The sequence below is a fragment of the Acanthochromis polyacanthus genome, chromosome 14, assembly GCF_021347895.1.
Source record: "Acanthochromis polyacanthus isolate Apoly-LR-REF ecotype Palm Island chromosome 14, KAUST_Apoly_ChrSc, whole genome shotgun sequence".
In the NCBI taxonomy this organism is placed as follows: Eukaryota; Metazoa; Chordata; class Actinopteri; family Pomacentridae; genus Acanthochromis; species Acanthochromis polyacanthus.
In genome coordinates this window covers 22,689,504-22,708,844 of record NC_067126.1, presented here as the reverse complement: position 1 = coordinate 22,708,844, position 19,341 = coordinate 22,689,504, and the positions used below count along the sequence as shown (strand labels likewise).

The 19,341-nt window shown below is 39.2% G+C and overlaps 2 protein-coding genes across 2 annotated transcripts in view; one reads left to right on the top strand and one right to left on the bottom strand.

The window, feature by feature from the left end:
• LOC110966561 (transmembrane protein 163-like) overlaps positions 1-12,656 on the bottom strand; it is an 84,942-nt gene extending 72,286 nt beyond the window's left edge. The window contains exons 1-2 of the mRNA XM_022215959.2: positions 12,010-12,656; positions 1,838-1,957 (exon numbers count right to left, since the gene is read on the bottom strand). Of these exons, the coding sequence (XP_022071651.1) occupies positions 1,838-1,957; positions 12,010-12,211 (322 nt within the window). The 5' untranslated portion in view covers positions 12,212-12,656. The remainder of the gene's footprint in view (positions 1-1,837; positions 1,958-12,009) is intronic.
• Positions 12,657-13,445: 789 nt separating this feature from the next.
• Positions 13,446-19,003, top strand: acmsd (aminocarboxymuconate semialdehyde decarboxylase). Its single transcript, XM_022215955.2, has 10 exons — positions 13,446-13,569; positions 15,522-15,566; positions 16,226-16,322; positions 16,410-16,459; positions 16,754-16,990; positions 17,133-17,226; positions 17,637-17,732; positions 17,902-18,074; positions 18,435-18,533; positions 18,773-19,003. The coding sequence occupies exons 1-10, from the start codon at positions 13,513-13,515 to the stop codon at positions 18,833-18,835; spliced, it is 1,011 nt and encodes a 336-aa protein (XP_022071647.1). The 5' UTR covers positions 13,446-13,512; the 3' UTR covers positions 18,836-19,003.
• Positions 19,004-19,341: the final 338 nt, after the last annotated feature.

Genomic DNA, 19,341 nt, shown 5'->3' with positions numbered 1-19,341 from the left:
ACTTTATGTATATAAACCAGCTTGCTTTAGATTTATATTGTTTAAAGGCTCTTGACTAGATCAGTTCAAATCCTGAGTCTAGTTGTGATAACACCTGTGTAAGAACTTATCTTATATTAAACCCTACAGCCTCTCTTGTTAGTTGTCTTAAAGCTTAAAGCAGCTGCATTGCTTAAAACACAAGACTGTGCTTCATCAGCACACCACAGATTAAACAAAGGTTTTGAATAGATTAGGACACATCGTGACTTGAAACTGATGCTTAGCCAGAATGACAAAGCAACATCCCCTTCTGCACTCCTAACTGCACTGCATGTGCCAGACATCCTGTATATCATAAGATGACAAAATGCGTGTTGAAACTGTTGCGACATCCTTTCACAATAACATCTACAGAGTCTGTAGTCATGAAAACCACCACAAAATTAAACAAATCTTCCAAATCTGAGAACATGAGATTCAATCAAAGTGCAATGAATTCCTGTTTAATATATAATAAAGGTTTATCAACACAGTTAAGGTATATCACAGATATTAAACTAGACACATCCAGCTAACATAATATACCTCAGATGAAAGCTCAGTGAATAAAAAAACACAAATATGTAATGGGTTGAAAATGTCCCATGTGAAACCATTATCTTCAGTTCTGTTTTTCCTTGCTCTTCGTCTAGTTGTAGGCCTCAAAATTCCAGTTTAAATTTTCAGCCACAAGGTCATGGTATTGGTAAGTAACTGTGTTCAAACTGACTAGTGGCAAGTCCCAGGTATTTACTCTCCTCCTCAAATCACATGGTTCTTGTCCTATTAGCAGCCCAAGACCATCAAAAAGGTGTTCATCAATCATTGCATTATAAGTACCAGATAAATGGTGTTACAGAACCCCTTCTCAGTTACAGATGGTTGTTCCTGTTTATAAGATGGCGTGAGAAAAGCCTCTCTCAAACCATCTGTCTTCTTTGTCCAGAATGTTTGATTTTGTGTTGTGACAAACTGTGGACATACGCCTTCAGTGCTCCTTTAATGTTTCACTTCCTTCTGCTTCCTTGTGTTATATATTGCTGAAATAGTAAAACCACTTCAACACACACATCTGATGAATCAATAGTGTTCTGAGTTTTACAATATATGCGGCTTCAAACCAAATTATCTGAATAAAAACAACGAAACTGCAGCACCCCTCCACCAGTGAACAACAAAACGGCTCTGCTTCTGAAATAAATTGCCGTAATTCATCCATTCGCTTGACCTTCAGCCATGCCTGACCATGCTGACATGTGTAAAAGGCACATGAACTATGTCGTCATAAACTCAAAAAATGTGTGTGATATGTTGATAATAATTTCAAATCAGTCAATTTTCTTCACTTTCATAATTGAGAAAGTATTCAGCTACACCTCATATGTGATTGGTCTAAACACACCGAAGAAATCTATTAATAACATGGCGTCACAGCATATTAGCTTTGGAATTTGTGGAAGTAGTATTTCTTTTATCTCCTATTTTTCATGGGCCTTTTCATGTTCTTCTTGCAATTGAGCCTACAGTCTAACAAATGTCTCTGTTTTTGTCCAGCTGCATTTGAAAGTATGTATTAGTTCAGGTTGATAAGTTAAATCAGAAGCAGCACCTTTGACTTCAAATCATACAAATAAGGCCAATACAAAACTATCAGATGCATTTTTTAATCTTTCTAGATTAAAGCAACCCTCGAATGTCAACAAAGAAGTAAACTACTACACAGTCTAGTCAAAAACACAGCAATCTAGCAAAGTCTCCTCGTGGCACTGCATTGTAATATCTTGTTATCTTAAAAATGTGTGTTTTAAATGCTTACTGAAAGCAGCCACAGCCAGTATAAGTGTGACGACGATGGAGGTCCAGGACACCCAGAGTGCCTTCTTCCTGTAGTTCTGAGCCTCGTGGGGCTTCAGGCGCATGCTGCTCTCCAGAAGACCTGCAGGGAGACATAAAATTGGTTATGAGATCATACCAGGCAGCCAGAGTGGTCATGTGAGCTACAAATACATCTAAAGGGAATTAAACGCTCCTCAACCTTGAATAATCAGTTTGGTTCACTGAAAAAGTTTGAAGCATAAAGGAACAAGCTTATGGATTCATCTTTGAGACTCACAAATTCCTGCCTTTGGAAACACTGGGTTTAAAATTCTGTTATTTAAAATAAGCATGTTGTATGAGGGGGCAGCACTGTAGCTCGGTGGTTAGCATGTTCGCCTTGCAGCTCGTGATCTTTCTGCATGGAGCTCGCATCTTCTCCCTGTGCATGCATTGTTTTTCTCCCACAGTCCAAAAACATGCTGAGGTTAATTGGTGATTCTAAACTGTCTGTAGGTGTGAATGTGAGTGTGCTTGTTTGTCTCTATGTGTAGCCCTGTGATAGATTGGTGGCCTGTCCATGGTGTCCGCTGTCTTCACCCTAAGTCAGCTGAGATAGGCTCCAGCCCCCCGTGACCCTAATGAGGATTAAACGGTGTATAGATGATGGATGGATGAGAAATTATATTCTGGATTCAGGATCAATTTCACAAAACTGGGAGTGCCTTGTCCTTTCAAGTTAGTGTGACTCATGGTTATTGTGATATAATTTAAAAGAACATACGCTATGCAAAACAGGTCAGAAAAAAAACAAGAAAAAAACACATTACAATGACCACGACATGGAATTTTGCATGGGTCTCTGCATCAAGATAGTTGTTGCATTCGTTTCCAGATAGGGATTTCCAGCGTTAAAAGTTCAAGAGCCACTGATGTGTCCTGCAATTTCCAGTCTATTTAACACTGGACAACAATTTTCTCAAATTCCCTCAAACTAAAGGAGGGTCAAGCTGAATGTAAACATGATGTACCAACCATAATGACTTCACTTTCAGAAGCCCAGTAGACTTATCGATATTAATTATTACTGTTTTAAACATTAATTAACATCTCCCGCCCTGCATACATTCTGCTTGTTAGATAATCCCTATCACCTTCCAAGAGAACACCAAGAACATCAAAGTGGATTTACACTGAGGGACACGAAGCGTGTGTAGTACTTGGGAACCCTTGTTATACAGCATATTACAGGTTATGGGTGAAGCATGGCACTGGGAGAGCTTCTCAAGTTTAATTTCCTTCACTGACCTTCACAGACTTCAACAGAACTCCAACAGGAGCCACAGTAAACACAAATACCCCTACCATATTGAAGTAATGTAACACAAACACAAAGCAGTAGTTCCTCAAAATAATACAAAAATATTAGATAATAATCCAAATGAATCGTCTTTAAAGATAAAAGCAATTATAAATCAAAGTGCAACTTCAACGGCTAAAAAATGTGGAAATCCCACAAACTGCAGTACCTCAAACAGCCACTTGTCAGTCTCCAGAGATACCAACGTTAAAATGTCCAACTACGCAGGAGAAATAAACATGTTTACAGACTGGTTCAATAAACCCTTTTGGTCTCTATTGCTAATTCCCAGTTCATGACAAGGGGTGATTTTTTATTTAACTCATCTATTGAAATTGTATTGAAACTTGAAATTCTGCATAATGAAGGGTGTTCCTGCTTTGACTGACAGGTGGGTGCCATCATAGGACAGTCTGTGGCCCACGAAAGATAGAATGGACTGCCTCAGCGTCACTAATGTTCCATTTCCTTGCTCATTTTGTTAATTAGTCACAAGTTCAGGAGAGTCAAGCACTGCCAAGAGTGTGATGAACAAAGTCAGCATACTGAGCTCCAAAACTGCTGTTTGGAAAAGCCTTTGACTGAGATCATGGAGGCCTCATCAATGTTTATATAGAGTCTTTGACATAAATAAGTCAAGCATTCTTTGGATAATTTGAGAAAAATTGTTTAATGTTACAATTACTTTGACAGGAAAGTGGGAAGGACCTGCAGCAAAGGGCCATGGGCTGGATTCAAAGCCACGGCTGCTGTGTTGGGGACTATAGCCCGTGTTTATGGGTCACCCGCTCAACCTGTTGACCATTTTACCAATTTCTGAGCAGCCATATTATATAATCTCAATGTGTCCTCACAGAGGCTATGTGTTTTAGCCCTTGATTGATGTTACTGTGCATGGTTTTCCATTAAATGCAAATACAGATCTTACACTGCCTAGAAAAAGTATTCACTCCCACTGGGATGTTTCCCCCTTTGCCGTATGACTCGTCATCTCCTGACTTACACTTTTCAATAACCTTTTCATGGAGTTTCTAAGAGTATTCTTTTGTCTTCATAGTGCAGCTATAGCCAGTGGTACTGATTCATCAGTGACTGGACCTTTAGATACAGGTGTCTTTATACTACAGTCATTTGACACACTCACTACATTCAGATGGTCTCCATTTCATAAATGTGTCACTTCTTGCACCAGCTGGCTGCACTTGCATTGAATTAAGTGGGTCACTTTAAAGGAGGTGAAAACTCATGCAATCACTTATTTTACATTTTATATTTTTTAACTCATTGACATTAATTTGCAGAAACTGTTTTTCCCTTTAACATAAAAGTATTTTTTGTAAATTCTTCTGTTAAAAAATCAGCCAAAGAGATTGACCATGATTCAGTGTTGAAAAGCAAAGAAAGGGAAATACAACTTCTAAGGAGACCAAACCTGTGCCCTTAGGTTACAGACCGCCTGCTGTGTGAGAAGTCTTTGCCTGAAGTCACAAACTAAACAGCCCAGATTCTGAACTGCCGAAAGCGCTTTCATTGTCATGAAATGTGAGGACTGACTCTGTAGATTCATGCATTATTTATGAGTCTGAACTTTTACATCCAAACGAGATTTTAATGCTGTTGGGCATCATTCTATGCAGAAATTTGTCCCGGGGACTGTCATAGTTGCTACAAAAACAAGTAGATAATGGGAGCTAATGAAGGCAAAAACAACTCTCAGCTTTTTAACCTCTGAACCGACTGTACCAAATAATTACAAAACAATTCAGTGCTCATTAGTTGGAAGTTACTTTAATTCCTTCATGTAAGGATAGTTTATGCGCATTAAAAAACAGAAACTGAATTTATTTTTAGAAAGTTCAAATAAGTATCTTAAGTATAAACTTGAATAATTTATGCTTTCTATTGTGTTTGTATTTGAAATAGACTGAGAATGTAGCTGTGTATGAGAGCTGTGAAGTGTTCTGATGCTGAAGCCGTTTCTGTACACACAACTAGTACTATATTTTCTCTCATTGAGATAAATGAACAAAGGATTTGGTGGAGAAGTGTTTTGCAGTGAGACTCTGTGTGGGACTCAAGTCACAAATTATTAAAAAATATTTACAAAATCTAAAAAAAAGCTTCCATGATGTAAACCACACGCTTAAAATGAACTCAGCTACTGGGAATATTGCAGAAACCTTCATTCTCAATCTCCCTCCAGATATATTTAATTATATATTTTTTATTTTGTCATGGTGAGACATTGGTTGCAGGGAACCTGAAACATAAGACTGTACATCTACCCAAATTCAAACCAGCCAATCTTACTTGAACCTTAAATCTTTAAACCTGACATCGATCAATTCAAGCCTAAGTTATGACAAATAATGTTGAATCATACCCTGATGAAAATATGAACCTATATAACATCTTTAAAAACAATGGCATACCTTATAGTATCTGTTCCAACATATCTATGTGCTAAAAGTGGAAATGTATGCACTTCACAAAGACTGAACAACTGCTGTCAGAGAGCTTTTTAAGCCACATTGTGGTTTAATAGAATAAAAAGGCTTTTATTCCGCTACTGGCAGAACAGAGCAGATGACTGAATGTATTCTCAGTGGTGCGAAAGAGATAAGATAAGGCAGAATCTGATATCTGACAAATCAGACAGTTTCAGATGTGCTTACATTTGAGATCTAAAAATTAAATAGATTTTAGGAGAATGAGAGAAGTTCAAACAGTAAAGGCTGATAAATCCTGACTTTAAGTCTTTAATATGGTCACGATCCAAAAATGTTAAATCATTCATTAGGCATATTGCAGCCACTAGCATTGTTTTGTTCCACTCAACCCTTCTGTCATCTTTTGAAATCTCCACACCCATTGTTAATGTAGGCTTTTGTTAAAAAACTTACAGAAAATTGAGTTTAAGCCTCCAAGTTAAAGGTGAGACAAGCTTGTTGCTGGGGTAGTCCTCATTACAAGTACACTGCAGCACCATTTGCATGTGTTCATTTTGTGCTCCGATACCCCAGGAGTTAAATTATACTAATGTCATCAAATTTATTAGAGTTTTATCTCCTTCTTGCCTTTGAAGTCCCCATTTTTGTGCTGTGAGTGACCAGCTTACCCTGCATGCAGTCCTTGTTACAGTCCCACTGCTAGCCTGTGTGGGTGGAGACAGAGCATCCAGAGGGAGTTTGTGCTGCTACTCGGAAATGATCCCTTACCAGCTTCCCACTGCTGAACATTGCGAACTGTTCCAAATAATGCACAGCTTCAACTAACTTTCTAAAATAGGTTCAAACTGTAACAAAATGGTTACATACAAAAAAAGCAAAACCATATTTTTTTTAATTAAAAATGTGCATCAATGAAGTGTTTTTAATTATATGACATAAATCAACTTATTTGGAAAAACTGGCAAGTAGTAGAAAACTCTTGTAGCTTTACCAAGAACACTCATATGAGGACATGAATTTGACATCTTCAGTACTCTGTGTGTTTGGTAGTGTTGCATCAATAAACAAGAAAAGCACTGAGAGAGCACAATACTTTGCCATGGCTGCTCAGTCTTTGTATGATTTCTAACAGAAAAGTCCTGAAAAGTCTGCAGCAGTGGACTTGTAGCGGTGGTAGGATCGCAATCATGTGATCCTCAGCGGGCAGCTGACGTAGCGTTAACTTGTTGTCATAGTTACAATGTTGCCGTGCCGCTATCTCGCAATGAAACAGAAATCATTAACAAATCTGTGGATCCAGACTATAAGTCAGATCACTGCCAAAATCTAATAAGGTGGTCCTTGTGTTATTTCTGACCTTCCCTGAGAATTTCATCCAAATCCTTTAGTCTGTTTTTGAGTAATGTTGCGCACAGACAGAAGGACAGACGAACAGACAAATGTTTGCCGATCGTCTCATAACTCCGCTGCGTTCCTCGGAGGAGCAACAAAAACTTTCAGTGTCACTTTGCTAAAGCTAATTGGGGATCTTAATAAAACAAACAAACAAACTTATATTGGTTTCATGAAAACACATAAATGTGTTGACGTAAGGTGAAAACATAAACACAGACCATTTGCCTATTGGACAAACCCATTTACTCCATGACTTTCACCATGCAGCTGATGTGAAATAGTTTATTCTGGCTGTAACTTTATGTATTTGAGGACACAAAATGAAAGAAAATTGGGAAAATCACATGGCTTAGGCATAAAGGGAGCCAAAAATCAGCTGGAAGGCCTCGACCAGGGCAAATTAAGTCAACTGTCACACTGCATGTGTGTGTGTATGCATGTGTGTTTGTTGTGGGTGTGTACTTTTATTCATTTTGTGAGGACACAAATTGATTTACAGTCACATTTTGGGCAGATGTTCCTTCTGATAACACAAGGTCCAAGAATTTTTAGAATGCAGGCTTGGTTTGAGGCTATGCTAAGGTCAGATAAGGTTAGTGTCCTGATTGTGGTGTGTGCATGTGTGTGTGTGTAAGTACTTGCCCAGTTATCTTTGTGAGAACCACCTGTCATTTCAAACGACTGGAATGAGGACATTTTGGCCAGGTCACACTTTTTCAGGCGTTCAGGGTTAATGGTAGAATTAGGGTTATGTTATATGTACGATAAGAGGAACAAAAAAATATCCGTCTGTTAAAATCTGAATTAGTTCAAGCAATAACAGTCTTTTTATGTTACATATTGTGTTTGTTATTTGTCCTGATTGCAAGACACTTATATTACAACCTGAGCAAACTGCCAATTAAGCTACAAGTAGCCACCATGACTTCCTATGGCTGTAAGTTTGTAGCCTATAAATGGTCAGATCACTTAAGGAAAGCTTAAGTATGAGAAATGTTCACCCCACCCCCTAATAACTGCCAAATGAATGCTTTATGTTCACAGCTGAAGACTTGATTACATCTACTTACCCATGTATACCTGTGCCAGACTATGTCTTGTTGCATTTCGCAAAATTGAACATTTAGTACCTAATAAAGGCTAATCAGAAACACTGAAGAGAAGCTAATGTGGCATCTAAATTTCATATTTGGAGGAACAACTAAAATACTACTCTACAAAACTTTGCTAAAGCAGCATGTGTATGCCCGGCTGTGTTTGTGGCAGAGGGGGGAAGTGAGACAGCATGGTAAATCACATGATCCCCGGCTGGGGGATCAGACAGAAGGCATGTGCTCAACATCTCCTCATGCGTCTGTATGTGACTCACGCACAGGTCTGTGTGGGTGTGTGTTTGTGTGTGTCCCTCTTGACACGTTCACACCTTTCTTTTCCAAAAATAATGAACATCAGACTGAAAAGGCTGACTACACACTACCCATACACATGTACAAAGGAAGCACAGGAGTGAATATAATCCTCCTGGGAGGAGCGTGACCTGAAAGAGATAAATTAATTACATTTTTGAATAATCTGAAAGCCTGCTCCTAATGCAATACTGTGTGTCTTAGTGTGGTTCCATCTGACGTCACTGCACCACGTAATGTGTGACACCTTAGCAACATAGACAGATATTTTTATAGATTACGTTTTCTAACATCAACAGCTCGGGCATTTATGCAAATCAGACAGAGGTAAAGAAAGCGGGGGCAGGAGGTAGGAAGGGAGGCTGTGAATGTGAAAACTATATTGACCCTAAATGTTTCTTTAACCTTTGATTTTGCTTTTCATATATTTTAGTTGCTTGACTTTTAAAATAAGGTTCCTCCCCTTTTATAGCCTTTAACATCTCTGTGTAATGATCTCTATTCATATTGCCCTACCTGACATCATGAGTAAAGGAACATAACTGATTAGATACACTGAAAGGGCCACTTCATCCGTTTACGACCCTGCTGGTTATTTCGTGCAGGAAGTATATTACTACCTCAGTTATGCTTCATTGTGGCAGCTCCCTTTGCTAGCTGCAGTAATTATAATCAAAGTCATAGTTTAGGAAATAGTAAGCTAAAGAGAAGAGCCACAAAAACAGCATGAGAAGAGGTTATGGTGAATGGATGGGTAAATAAAGCATCATACTATACCACAGGAGACTGCATATGATTTTCTATAGCTGTTGAAATTGGACGACTTCTAAATAATATACTACGTAGCCTTGTGAAATATTGTAAAACATTTACAATGTTATGATGTCTATGACTCTAAAGGCAATGTGTCGAGCCTGAGAAAGTAACTGCTGATGTCATATTGTTGTTCTTAGAAACTTGGATTGAGTATAAAACACAATTTCTTGATCATAAAGTCTACAATTAAATTAAAGGGCTTACTCTCTTCTTAAGAAATTAGAAAACTACCAAGTGGCATGTGTTATTAATTAACTTATAAAATAACATCTTTAACAAGAAAAGCACTCAGAGAGTGCAGTACTCTGCCAAGGTTGCACCATTGCATGATTTCCAATGGATAAGTCCACAGTGGTCAATCTGTAGTAGGATTGCAATCATGTGATTGTCAGCAGGTATCTGACGTAGTGTTCAATTGTTGTCATAATTACAGTGACGCTGAGACACTATCTGGCAATGATATTTAACAAATCTGTGGATCCAGACTATAAGCCGCATCACTGCCAAAACCTAATCACTTGGTCCTTGTGTCATTTCTGACCTTCCCTGAGAATTTCATCCAAATCCGTTATTTCATTTTTGAGTAATGTTGCGCACAGACGGACAAACAGACGGACAAACATACGCCGACCGTCACATAACTCCGCCATGTTTCTTGGTGGGGTAATAAGTTTGCGAAAACCACCAGAAGTGGCTAATGGCATCTGTCTTGTATTATCTTTTATTGTGATCTTTTTGGAGGAGGCGGATTAGGAAAACAAGTTAATATCAGCCTTTGGCAATAATCCAAAGCCATTTACCATGGCATCACAAATGGGCTCCCCAGAGCTCACATGGAACTCTTGAAATCTGTTATTCTGTGTTTGACGTTGAACAAACAAATGTAAAATGTTGCCTTCTTTTCGTCAGCTTTATTAAACTGCTGCCACATCATATGGCAGCATGATCAATACAATCCTCGAATTGATAGAAGGGCTTTGGGCAATTTACGCTGCTGGCACAGGAGAAACAACGTCATTATTTTAATTTTCTGACACATCATTGTGATCTTACAGAGCCAACTGAGCTCTGTTCTGCACAGCAAACACCTGAGCTGCTGCACAGATTTATACTCTCTGAAATCACTGGGAACAAAGTGCTTGTGCTCAGGATGAATCCATCAGAGCTGTCACCACCTTTTTATTTTCAGCAGTGTAATTCCAACTATTGTTTCCTCCAGAGAATTGCAATATTTTTTCTGCTGTATCAAGTGGATTATTATAAGGAGTTTTCAGTTTTGCTTCTGGCATGCAAGAATATGTTGCATAGTGGCATTGCAACTAACATGGAACTTGTTTAATCACTCAAGAAAATAGAAATTACGGCAACAGAGGGTTAGTCTAAGAATGAAAACTAGTTATTATACTAGGATACTATATAGTATTAGTTTTATTATACTACACTAAGTCACTGTTGATACTTTAGTTGGGTCGGTGTGAAAATGGATGGCTGGAATACGGGTGTTTCCTAAAAGAACATTTGAATAGCATTTTTAAAAAGAAATGAAAAATGGCCTGCTACTGTGGTGTAATATGATATATGCCTAAATATTTGTGGTGTTGTATTCTTGTCCTTTGGGACTTCACAGTGCTTGAAGTTTTTTTTTCCTGTCAAACTGATTTAAAATGTTGCTTTGTTCAAATTACAAGAAGGAAAGTATGCAAGCAAAGATAAACAACATTGACAAAGCTCTGTCTTCTCCAAATTAGCTACACAGACAGTTAGACTTAATGTGAGACGTCTGAGTCTGAAATGTCACCAATGCAATGGAGCTTTTTTAGCTTAAAAAAAGACATTTGGAAAAATCAGCTACAACATCTCATACCAGAAACAGCATGTTTGTTAGTCTGGGCCATCTACATCCACAGAACACAATTTATACAGCTGAAGAAATCTTCCCTAGTTCTACAGTCCGCAGTCTGGTCTGTGAGCCTCAGCTGCACTGAACAAAGGCTCCACCTCTTTACAGTTTAGTCCCTGAATACAAATACCATTTCAGATTTCACTAACCACCCAAGACAAACTCAGTCACATTAGTATCATTTTCAAGCTTAAAAAAGAAATATCTGTGAAGAACAACAATCAATTCCCCCTCAAAATCTGATCTACTAATCACACAAAGCACTAATAAACTTAAACTAAACACCTATAAACTGAGGCTTAGAATGTCTCGTGTAACTGAGGCCGTCTTCTTATCCACCATGGTATGTTCTGTTTTACACATTTCACATATATTAGATAATGAGTGGGATTCTATTAGTGAAAAACCACACTCAGACACATGCATACACACATGCACACAAATGCTTAAGCAGATGCAAATGCAAATGCTTACTTAAAGGTTTGTTGGACATGCATGCGACTAGTATCAGAATACAGCCTGAAAGCAGGCTCAGTCTGTGTGCCTCGGGTTGCATGTTTTAAAGAAAAACTCAATTCACATTGGCAACTTTGTTCCAGTGAACCTTAAAGACCTAAAGTAGCCTACAATGAATGAATGAATGAATGAATGGCTTTGGGGATCTAGAAGCAGATTTAAAAGCTTTAAAGCTAACTTTTCATGCACTCCAATGTGAATCCTGCTGACGTTTGACTATCATGCATTATTCAAATGGGAGCAGGCTAAAAATACCTCACACTAGAAGGAACACGCACATGAACATCCATAACTTTTAAAATACACATCCAGCACATGACATGAAGTTACCTTCTCCCTCCACACTATCTGTGATTTTCATCTCCTGGCCCATGGTGAAAGACTCAGGCTCGGTGGGGGTTTTGGTTTGCTGGTGGTTGTGGTTGGTGAAGCCATCCGGGGCGCACTGGCCGTTCCGCACCGTGGCCGGGCAGGGATCCACAACAGTCGGCTCCGGGACAGGGTAGGAATCCTGGGGCGTCTGGTCTGTCATTGTTGCTGCGGCTTGTTGTTTAGTTTTTCAGTCTCAGAGGCAGAGGAAGGTGAGGATGATGAAAAAGAAAAGAAGATTCACACCGGTTCGCTAAGTGCAGCAGCCATCCAGCGCGTCCAATAAGCCACCGGTGTCGATTCAGTTGCGCAAGGTGGAGGGGAAAGAAGAGATGGCGATAAGAGGAGATGGGAGATAACGGATTTATCTCCCCAGCATCAGTGGCGAAGCAACTCGCTCTGTGAGAAGTCAGCGCTGCAGGCACAATGTAAACACCCTGTCCGGCTGAGCCACTTAGAGACAGTTTAGGGTTAGATGCGACGATGCGATAAATTGCTGAGATCTGCTGTGAATCTGGCAGGCGGTGCCAGCAAGTTTTTTTCCCCTCCTCCCCTCTCTCCTTTTCTCCTCCTCTCATAACTCAGCATCTAATTCCCCTACAGAACCACTACATGTAATACTCAGTGACATCTGCCCTGAATTACTCAAGCATTTTGCAGTTTCTCCTTAAGCTTGAGTTTCTGCCCAAAACTAAACTTACACAAATCATCAGAGAAACAGCACATAATGCATACCTTTTACATTGTTACTACAGATGACCTTATGCTGTACATAATGTCTACTTTTCACATTTTACCTGAGAATACACTAATTACTACCCACCAGATGGCGCCACCACACAGAGCTGTGCATAATTGAGGATATTAAGTGATTAACAAACAAGGATCCATATATAAAATATCAGTCTGTTACTTATTCTATGAGCGTTAAGTCAGTCTGTGGTTTTTATCTGTACAGCCTGGTCAAATAAATCAAATCAAATCAACTTTATTTATATGGCACTTTTCATACAATAGAGTAACACAAAGTGCCTCACAGAGGATAAAAACAAAAACAACACAATACAAAACACTGTGAAAAACCCGAAAATAACTACAATAAAAGACATCCAGGTGCAATCATAATGTGACATCTTAAAACAATGAATAAAGCATCAAACTCTGACTCAGCATTAAGCATGCAACCAAAAGACATGCTGCTTTATGAGCTTGTGTGTGTGTTGGTAGTAGCACATAAAAAATGTAGTCTGAGGCAGTCACACAACTTTCTGAGCACCAACAGCCCCTCCAGACTCAGGATTTGACTTTCTGCTTATTTAATGGAGTAGGTAATAAATAACAGCAGCAGCCAGTCACCTGTCGGTCATTGGTTTCTGCCTGAGGGCGGGGAGTGAATTTACACACAGTTATCGCAGCATATCTTGGGCAGCAAACCTCTCTGGCTTCCTGAGAGCAATCACAAGGATGAAGGTTGATATTCACAATCATATTTTACCAAAGGAGTGGCCCGACTTGAAGCAGGTAGGAACTGCCAGTTCATTCGGGATCTAAGAGATTTTTTTATACCTGGAGCCTCAGTCTGAGCAGATCCTCATAATCTACAGACTAAGTCTCATTCTGAGTGGTTCAGTGGATTTAGAGGACACATCTGTCTGTATCACTTATGCGGCAGGCAGAGCGTGAATTCAAGACTATTAAATTCCATTAACATAAAATATATAGGCTTTTCCCAATGACTTGCCAACGAGGACTTTAACAGCTCACTCCATAAATCTGTGCAGTCTATGGATGGTTAAACTTTAATCAATAGGCGCTGGCCTTGGTTTATCTGTTCCTGTTCTTACAGCTTTGTCACTGTGTAGGCCTGGCTTTAGATAATGATTTCCAGTACTGAAGAGACATTGTCTGCAGCCTGGTGTCCTTGCATGACAATAAAATTTACTTGTATTCTCCTTTCTGTCTACCTTTCTACAAGAAAAGACATGTGTGGCTATTGTACATGTCTGTTTTGCTGTATGAAGGTTGAGCAGCAGATCATAACTTCACTTTGTCATTGGATGTTACATTGGATGGCTTAAGACTCATGTAAGATAAAAGTTCCCAGGATTAATATAATTTCACAATGTCATAGCATTGTATATCACCACTGTTTCCATATCAGTATAAACAGCTTTTAGATTCTGACCAGGTGAAAAATTAAAACATCTTTTTGTAGCACAAAAACAAATCAGTTCATATAGGACAGCATCTTGTGAAATTATTATTTTTTTTAATCTTATTGGCTTGTCCATATGGTGTTTTCCATATGCCCGAAGACACATCATAGGTGGAATAAGCATTCATTGCCACAGTTTTCATTTCCCCCTTGAAACAGCAGTGTAACAATAGTCTCAAAAAGCAGATTCAGACAGCCACGGTTTCATATCTACCAATTTTAAGGAACCAATCCTGTCAAATTAGCGTGAGACCTTCCATATCATTATTTCTCGAGTTGTTTTACAGCATTTGGGTGGAATCCTAGGTTAACTGGTGTGCTCGAGCTGCAGCAAGTTGGGTTGAAGAGAGATGCAGACTTCACAGATCTCCACATTTGAAAGGAAGTAAAGGTGTAGAGTTACATCTACATCGTTTCAGGCAAAAATTGATCATTGTAATGAAGAAAAGATCGAACAGTGTACTGTAATTCTAACACAAGAATGACTTTTTAACAGTTTAATTAACAGCCAAAGAGGCCCTTTATAAAGCATGACATCAGTCACATTGTATCTGACCATGTTTTACAACTGGGATCCAAAGGGAGTGAATGTACCTTTCTCTGTAGTGAATGTCTAAAATGTTTATAAGAAGCTCTGATAAAAATTGGGATAAATAATGTTAGGTATCAGGTCAATAAAGCGATGTTAAGTTTGTCTTTGGAGCTGCTAAAGACAGCGTGGAGTCTTAATCTGAACATTAAAGTTAACCTAATATCAGCTCCACTGCTGAACTGGCATGGACACATTTAATTTAAAGCAGGCTTCTCTGAAATAGATACTTGAAGGCACAGATTCACACTTCACATTTAAAACAAGACTGTAAGACGCATCTTGCATTTTGAAAAGCTGAAGTGTCTCAGTGGCATCAACTAAGTACACATACAGCTGATCTGCATGGATATGAATTGGGGCTTTACTGGCTATATTTCTCACGTAGATTATGTCCAGCTTCATTTATATGCAAAAGCATCAACAGCCTCAAAAGGCATTCCCTTTTAGTGATCCAGTGATCCAGTGGATAGTCCTGAAGGATCATGACTGAACCCTTACAGATGGGATAACACAATCAGTAGCATGATGTATGAGAAATACCAAACCATGCCGGGTTGCATAGAGATTTCACATCAAAATTTAACACTGCAACACAATCTGGTGCATAAAGTGTGTGGAATTTCAAAACTGTACAATTATTAATCATGTGTTTTGCATGTGCTTCAGAGATATGGATATGATGGGTTTGTCCAGCTTCACCATCACTGCAAGGTGAGTCACTGCCTTGTTTGTTCTTTTTTTTACCCTCTGTATGTACAGTCAGGGTGCAAGGAGCACTTACGTACTTGCACTGCATACTTTGCTGGGCACACAGCAGGTTCATCCTGGGTGCACTCCACCCTGTGGACCTGTCAGGCTGCTCCTGGCTATGCGAGCAGCTGCAGAACTCAGCGTGATGCCACTGCATCAGCGGAATGATTCACTTCAGACACAGCGGAACACAGAGCAGCTTGGTGGCTGTGTAGCCAATGCAACTTTAGGCGTCAGACATTGGTTGAGCTCTTGGTATCAGCATACTGTGCTCATGAATTAAAAGCTAAATGTGGCACAAACTTAAATGGCACTGGTGATGAATATTTGATTAAAAGTCTTGATGGCAATGCTAAAATAAGATCTACCAGGACTCTAAGCCTCTTTGTAACTCAGGTATAAATTCACCCAGATAGGAACATTTCCATTAAGAATCAACTGTCTGCTGCCATCATGTGGCTGTAGTTCAAAATTATATTAAATCCAAAAATATACTTGAAAATCTTCTAATCAAGAACAGGAACAAAAAGTCTGCCAAGACTCTCCCACAAAGAGACATTGGCCATGTCATTTGTAGTCATTTCAGATAGCACTGTGATGGTGTTATTGTTGTGATTCAGGGTGAAGCACAAATGATGAAGGACGGGAAGTTGTTCCGGGTGATACAAGAAAACTGCTGGGATGCAAATGCACGCATACGGGACATGGATCAACATGGTGATGCGCACATGTACAAACGACACATAATTATTACTGTTTTAGTTAGATGGTGCTAAAAACGATTCTTCTGTTCATGATCTTCAGGTGTCTCAGTTCAGGCCCTTTCAACTGTCCCTGTGATGTTCAGTTATTGGGTAAGTGCACACGACGTACAGTAAATTTAATCAAAAACAAGGCAACGAATATGTTTTATTGCTGTGTGCTTCAGACCTGAAAAGGCAGTGTTTACTGTTCCCCAAATAGCTGTGAGCTGTCTACCCCTTACTATTAGAAAAGGGGCAAATTGTGCAATATCACAGTGGTTGATATAGTTTTCTGCAAAGCTGGTCTTCTTCAACTCAGGATACAAAAATATTGGGGAAAAAGAACAAACAAAAATGTCACTTTCATTGCCACATTTGTCTGTTTTATTCCTTTTTGCGTTACAGGCCAAACCTCACGACACACTGGACCTTTGTGTCCTTCTAAATGATAATTTGGCAGAGACTGTGCGTAGCCACCCCAAGAGGTTTGTGGGTCTGGGCACTCTGCCCATGCAGGCCCCTGACCTGGCCGTGCTGGAGATGAGGCGCTGTGTGAAGGAGCTAGGCTTCCCTGGGGTGCAGATTGGGTCACATATCAACAACTGGGACCTCAATGCTTCAGAACTCTATCCATTCTTTGCTGTAAGAGAGGGTATAACAACATTATGCTTATGTGATTTCATCTTGTTGTCAGTATTCGCCGTTGTGCCTACATTTCATGATGTCCATTTGTATATAAAATCTCATTCATTGAGAAAAACTGATGTGTTTATCGTCCATGCAGGCTGCAGAGGAGCTGGGCTGCTCCATATTTGTCCACCCCTGGGACATGCAGACAGATGGAAGGATGGCTAAGTATTGGCTGCCTTGGCTGGTGGGTGAGGGATATGGAGTTGGAACAGGAGATATTGAATATCACATCCGCTCCAGTCAATTGCAAATAACAAACAATTCTGTCATGAAAAAGTGATCATTTTGTGATTGTAGTGGATCCATATTTAATCATCTGTGGATAGCACACCAAACCAACTGCAAAATCACTGCACTAATATCATATTCTGCCTCCTAAAGTGATTGATGAAGCTATTAGAATTACGTTACCTTAATTCCCTATGTGTTTGCCCCCAACACAGTTGATTTCTCTGAGTATTTTACCTTTCACATCATATTTGATTTATTGCGATTATGGTCAGCGGTAACAAAAATGTCTTTATTGAACTTCTGCGGCTTAGTTTATTGTCCACATATATTACCTTATAATTCAATTGTTATCTTTTCTATCTCAAAGGAATGCCTTCAGAGACAACAATGGCTATTTGCTCAATGATATTTGGAGGTGTCTTTGAGAGATTTCCAAAACTCAAAGTCTGCTTTGCTCACGGAGGTACAAAACACACAGGATCTTTCCTATAAATTGCATTTACTATATTGTCCCAGCAGAATAATACACTTGCGTATCAGTTACAAAGTATGCTTACCTCATGTAGAATTTAAAAATCAAAGAAGCCACTGTGTCTTGTCGTTTGAGCTTGCCTTCATTTTTCTGCTTACAGGTGGCTCTTTCCCATTCACTGTTGGTAGAATTGAACATGGCCACAAAGTCCGCCCTGACCTGTGTGCAGTAGACAACATGTTCAGCCCACGGAAATACCTCGGATCTTTCTACACCGACTCCCTGGTTCATGATCCCACCTCCCTCAAGCTGCTCGTTGATATTATTGGAAAAGTGAGCTTCTATTCATCATTCATTCAACACACAGGTCATGAGTTATTGGTAGTCTGAGAAAGTTATCAGATGGCACTGAGGGAGTATTGGCAGTTTTGAACACAGAGAGCATGTAGGTGAAAATAACCCTTCAGCAGTTATTTCTGGAAAAGCACTTTAACCTTGCTGTGGATACAGAAACTGAACCTGGATTATTTAAAAGTGGCACTTTACTATTCTGATCTGTGGAAACAGTGATGCTTCAGAATGTTTATACTGAAGATGGGCGCTTTCTGCTTTCAACACTTTTACAAACTTACTGTTCATGTGCTCAGCCTTCAACTAGTCTGCTAACTTCACATGTATGAATTCGTCTTCCAGGATAAAGTCATGCTGGGGACAGATTATCCTTTCCCCCTCGGTGAACTGGAGCCTGGATCACTGATTGAGTCAATGGATGAGTTTGATGGCACATTAAAGGTAGCAATTCTTTCCTTTCCTTTATTTACACAATTGCAGAGAAAAGGGCAGAGAACAACCCTGTTAGAATGTCAGAAGGGATTACAAACATTTTAACAGATGTCAAGGAACCGTTTTATTTCTGATAGTTTTCACTTTGTTGGTGTGTACATTACTGATTTCTGACTGAATTCATTTTGAAGCTCTGACTAAATACCCAATCCAATTTTTAATATGACGAGTACTGTTTTGTGTTGCAGGATAAACTGCTTGCTGGAAATGCACTGGAGTTTTTGGGACTGAAACGAGAGCAGTTTGTGTAACATAACGCAAAGAAACACCAATTTCAGTTGCCAGTGATCAAGAGCTACGGGTTCATTCAAATATTCATATTTGGATGTTTCAAAAGAGTTTTTGATTAGAATGTACAGTAGATACAAGCAATTATATTGTTTTTTACTGTGATTAAAATAATTACTTCCCTCTTACAATTTTGTGAATTGCCTCATTTGTTCTATCTCAATATAGAAAGTACCCTAGAACAGTTTGGGATCCCTCTAAAATATATCAGATTTTGTATTGTCATCACAATAATGAAAATAGAAGTGTTTTTTTTTTCCATCTCTATGATAGGTCGCATAGCAATCACTGGCCAAAAGACATTCTGTAAGCTGAATATCTATCCATCCACTATATCTGCTTTATACTGAAGAAGGTCACAGAGGGCAGACGCATTGACTGAGAGGTCAGGCATATCCTGGACTGGGTGGCACTGCAGGCCCAGCACAAAGAATCCAACAGTCATGAATGCTCATACTTACAGCTGATT

What these genes read in the sequence shown, in the direction of transcription:
- acmsd (XM_022215955.2), top strand. Translation starts at nt 13,513, where the DNA reads ATGAAGGTTGATATTCACAATCATATTTTACCAAAGGAGTGGCCCGAC. An exon ending in AGTGGCCCGACTTGAAGCAG is followed by an intron (nt 13,570 to 15,521) that starts GTAGGAACTGCC and finishes CATGTGCTTCAG; the next exon opens with AGATATGGATATGATGGGTT. An exon ending in AGTTTGATGGCACATTAAAG is followed by an intron (nt 18,534 to 18,772) that starts GTAGCAATTCTT and finishes TTTGTGTTGCAG; the next exon opens with GATAAACTGCTTGCTGGAAA.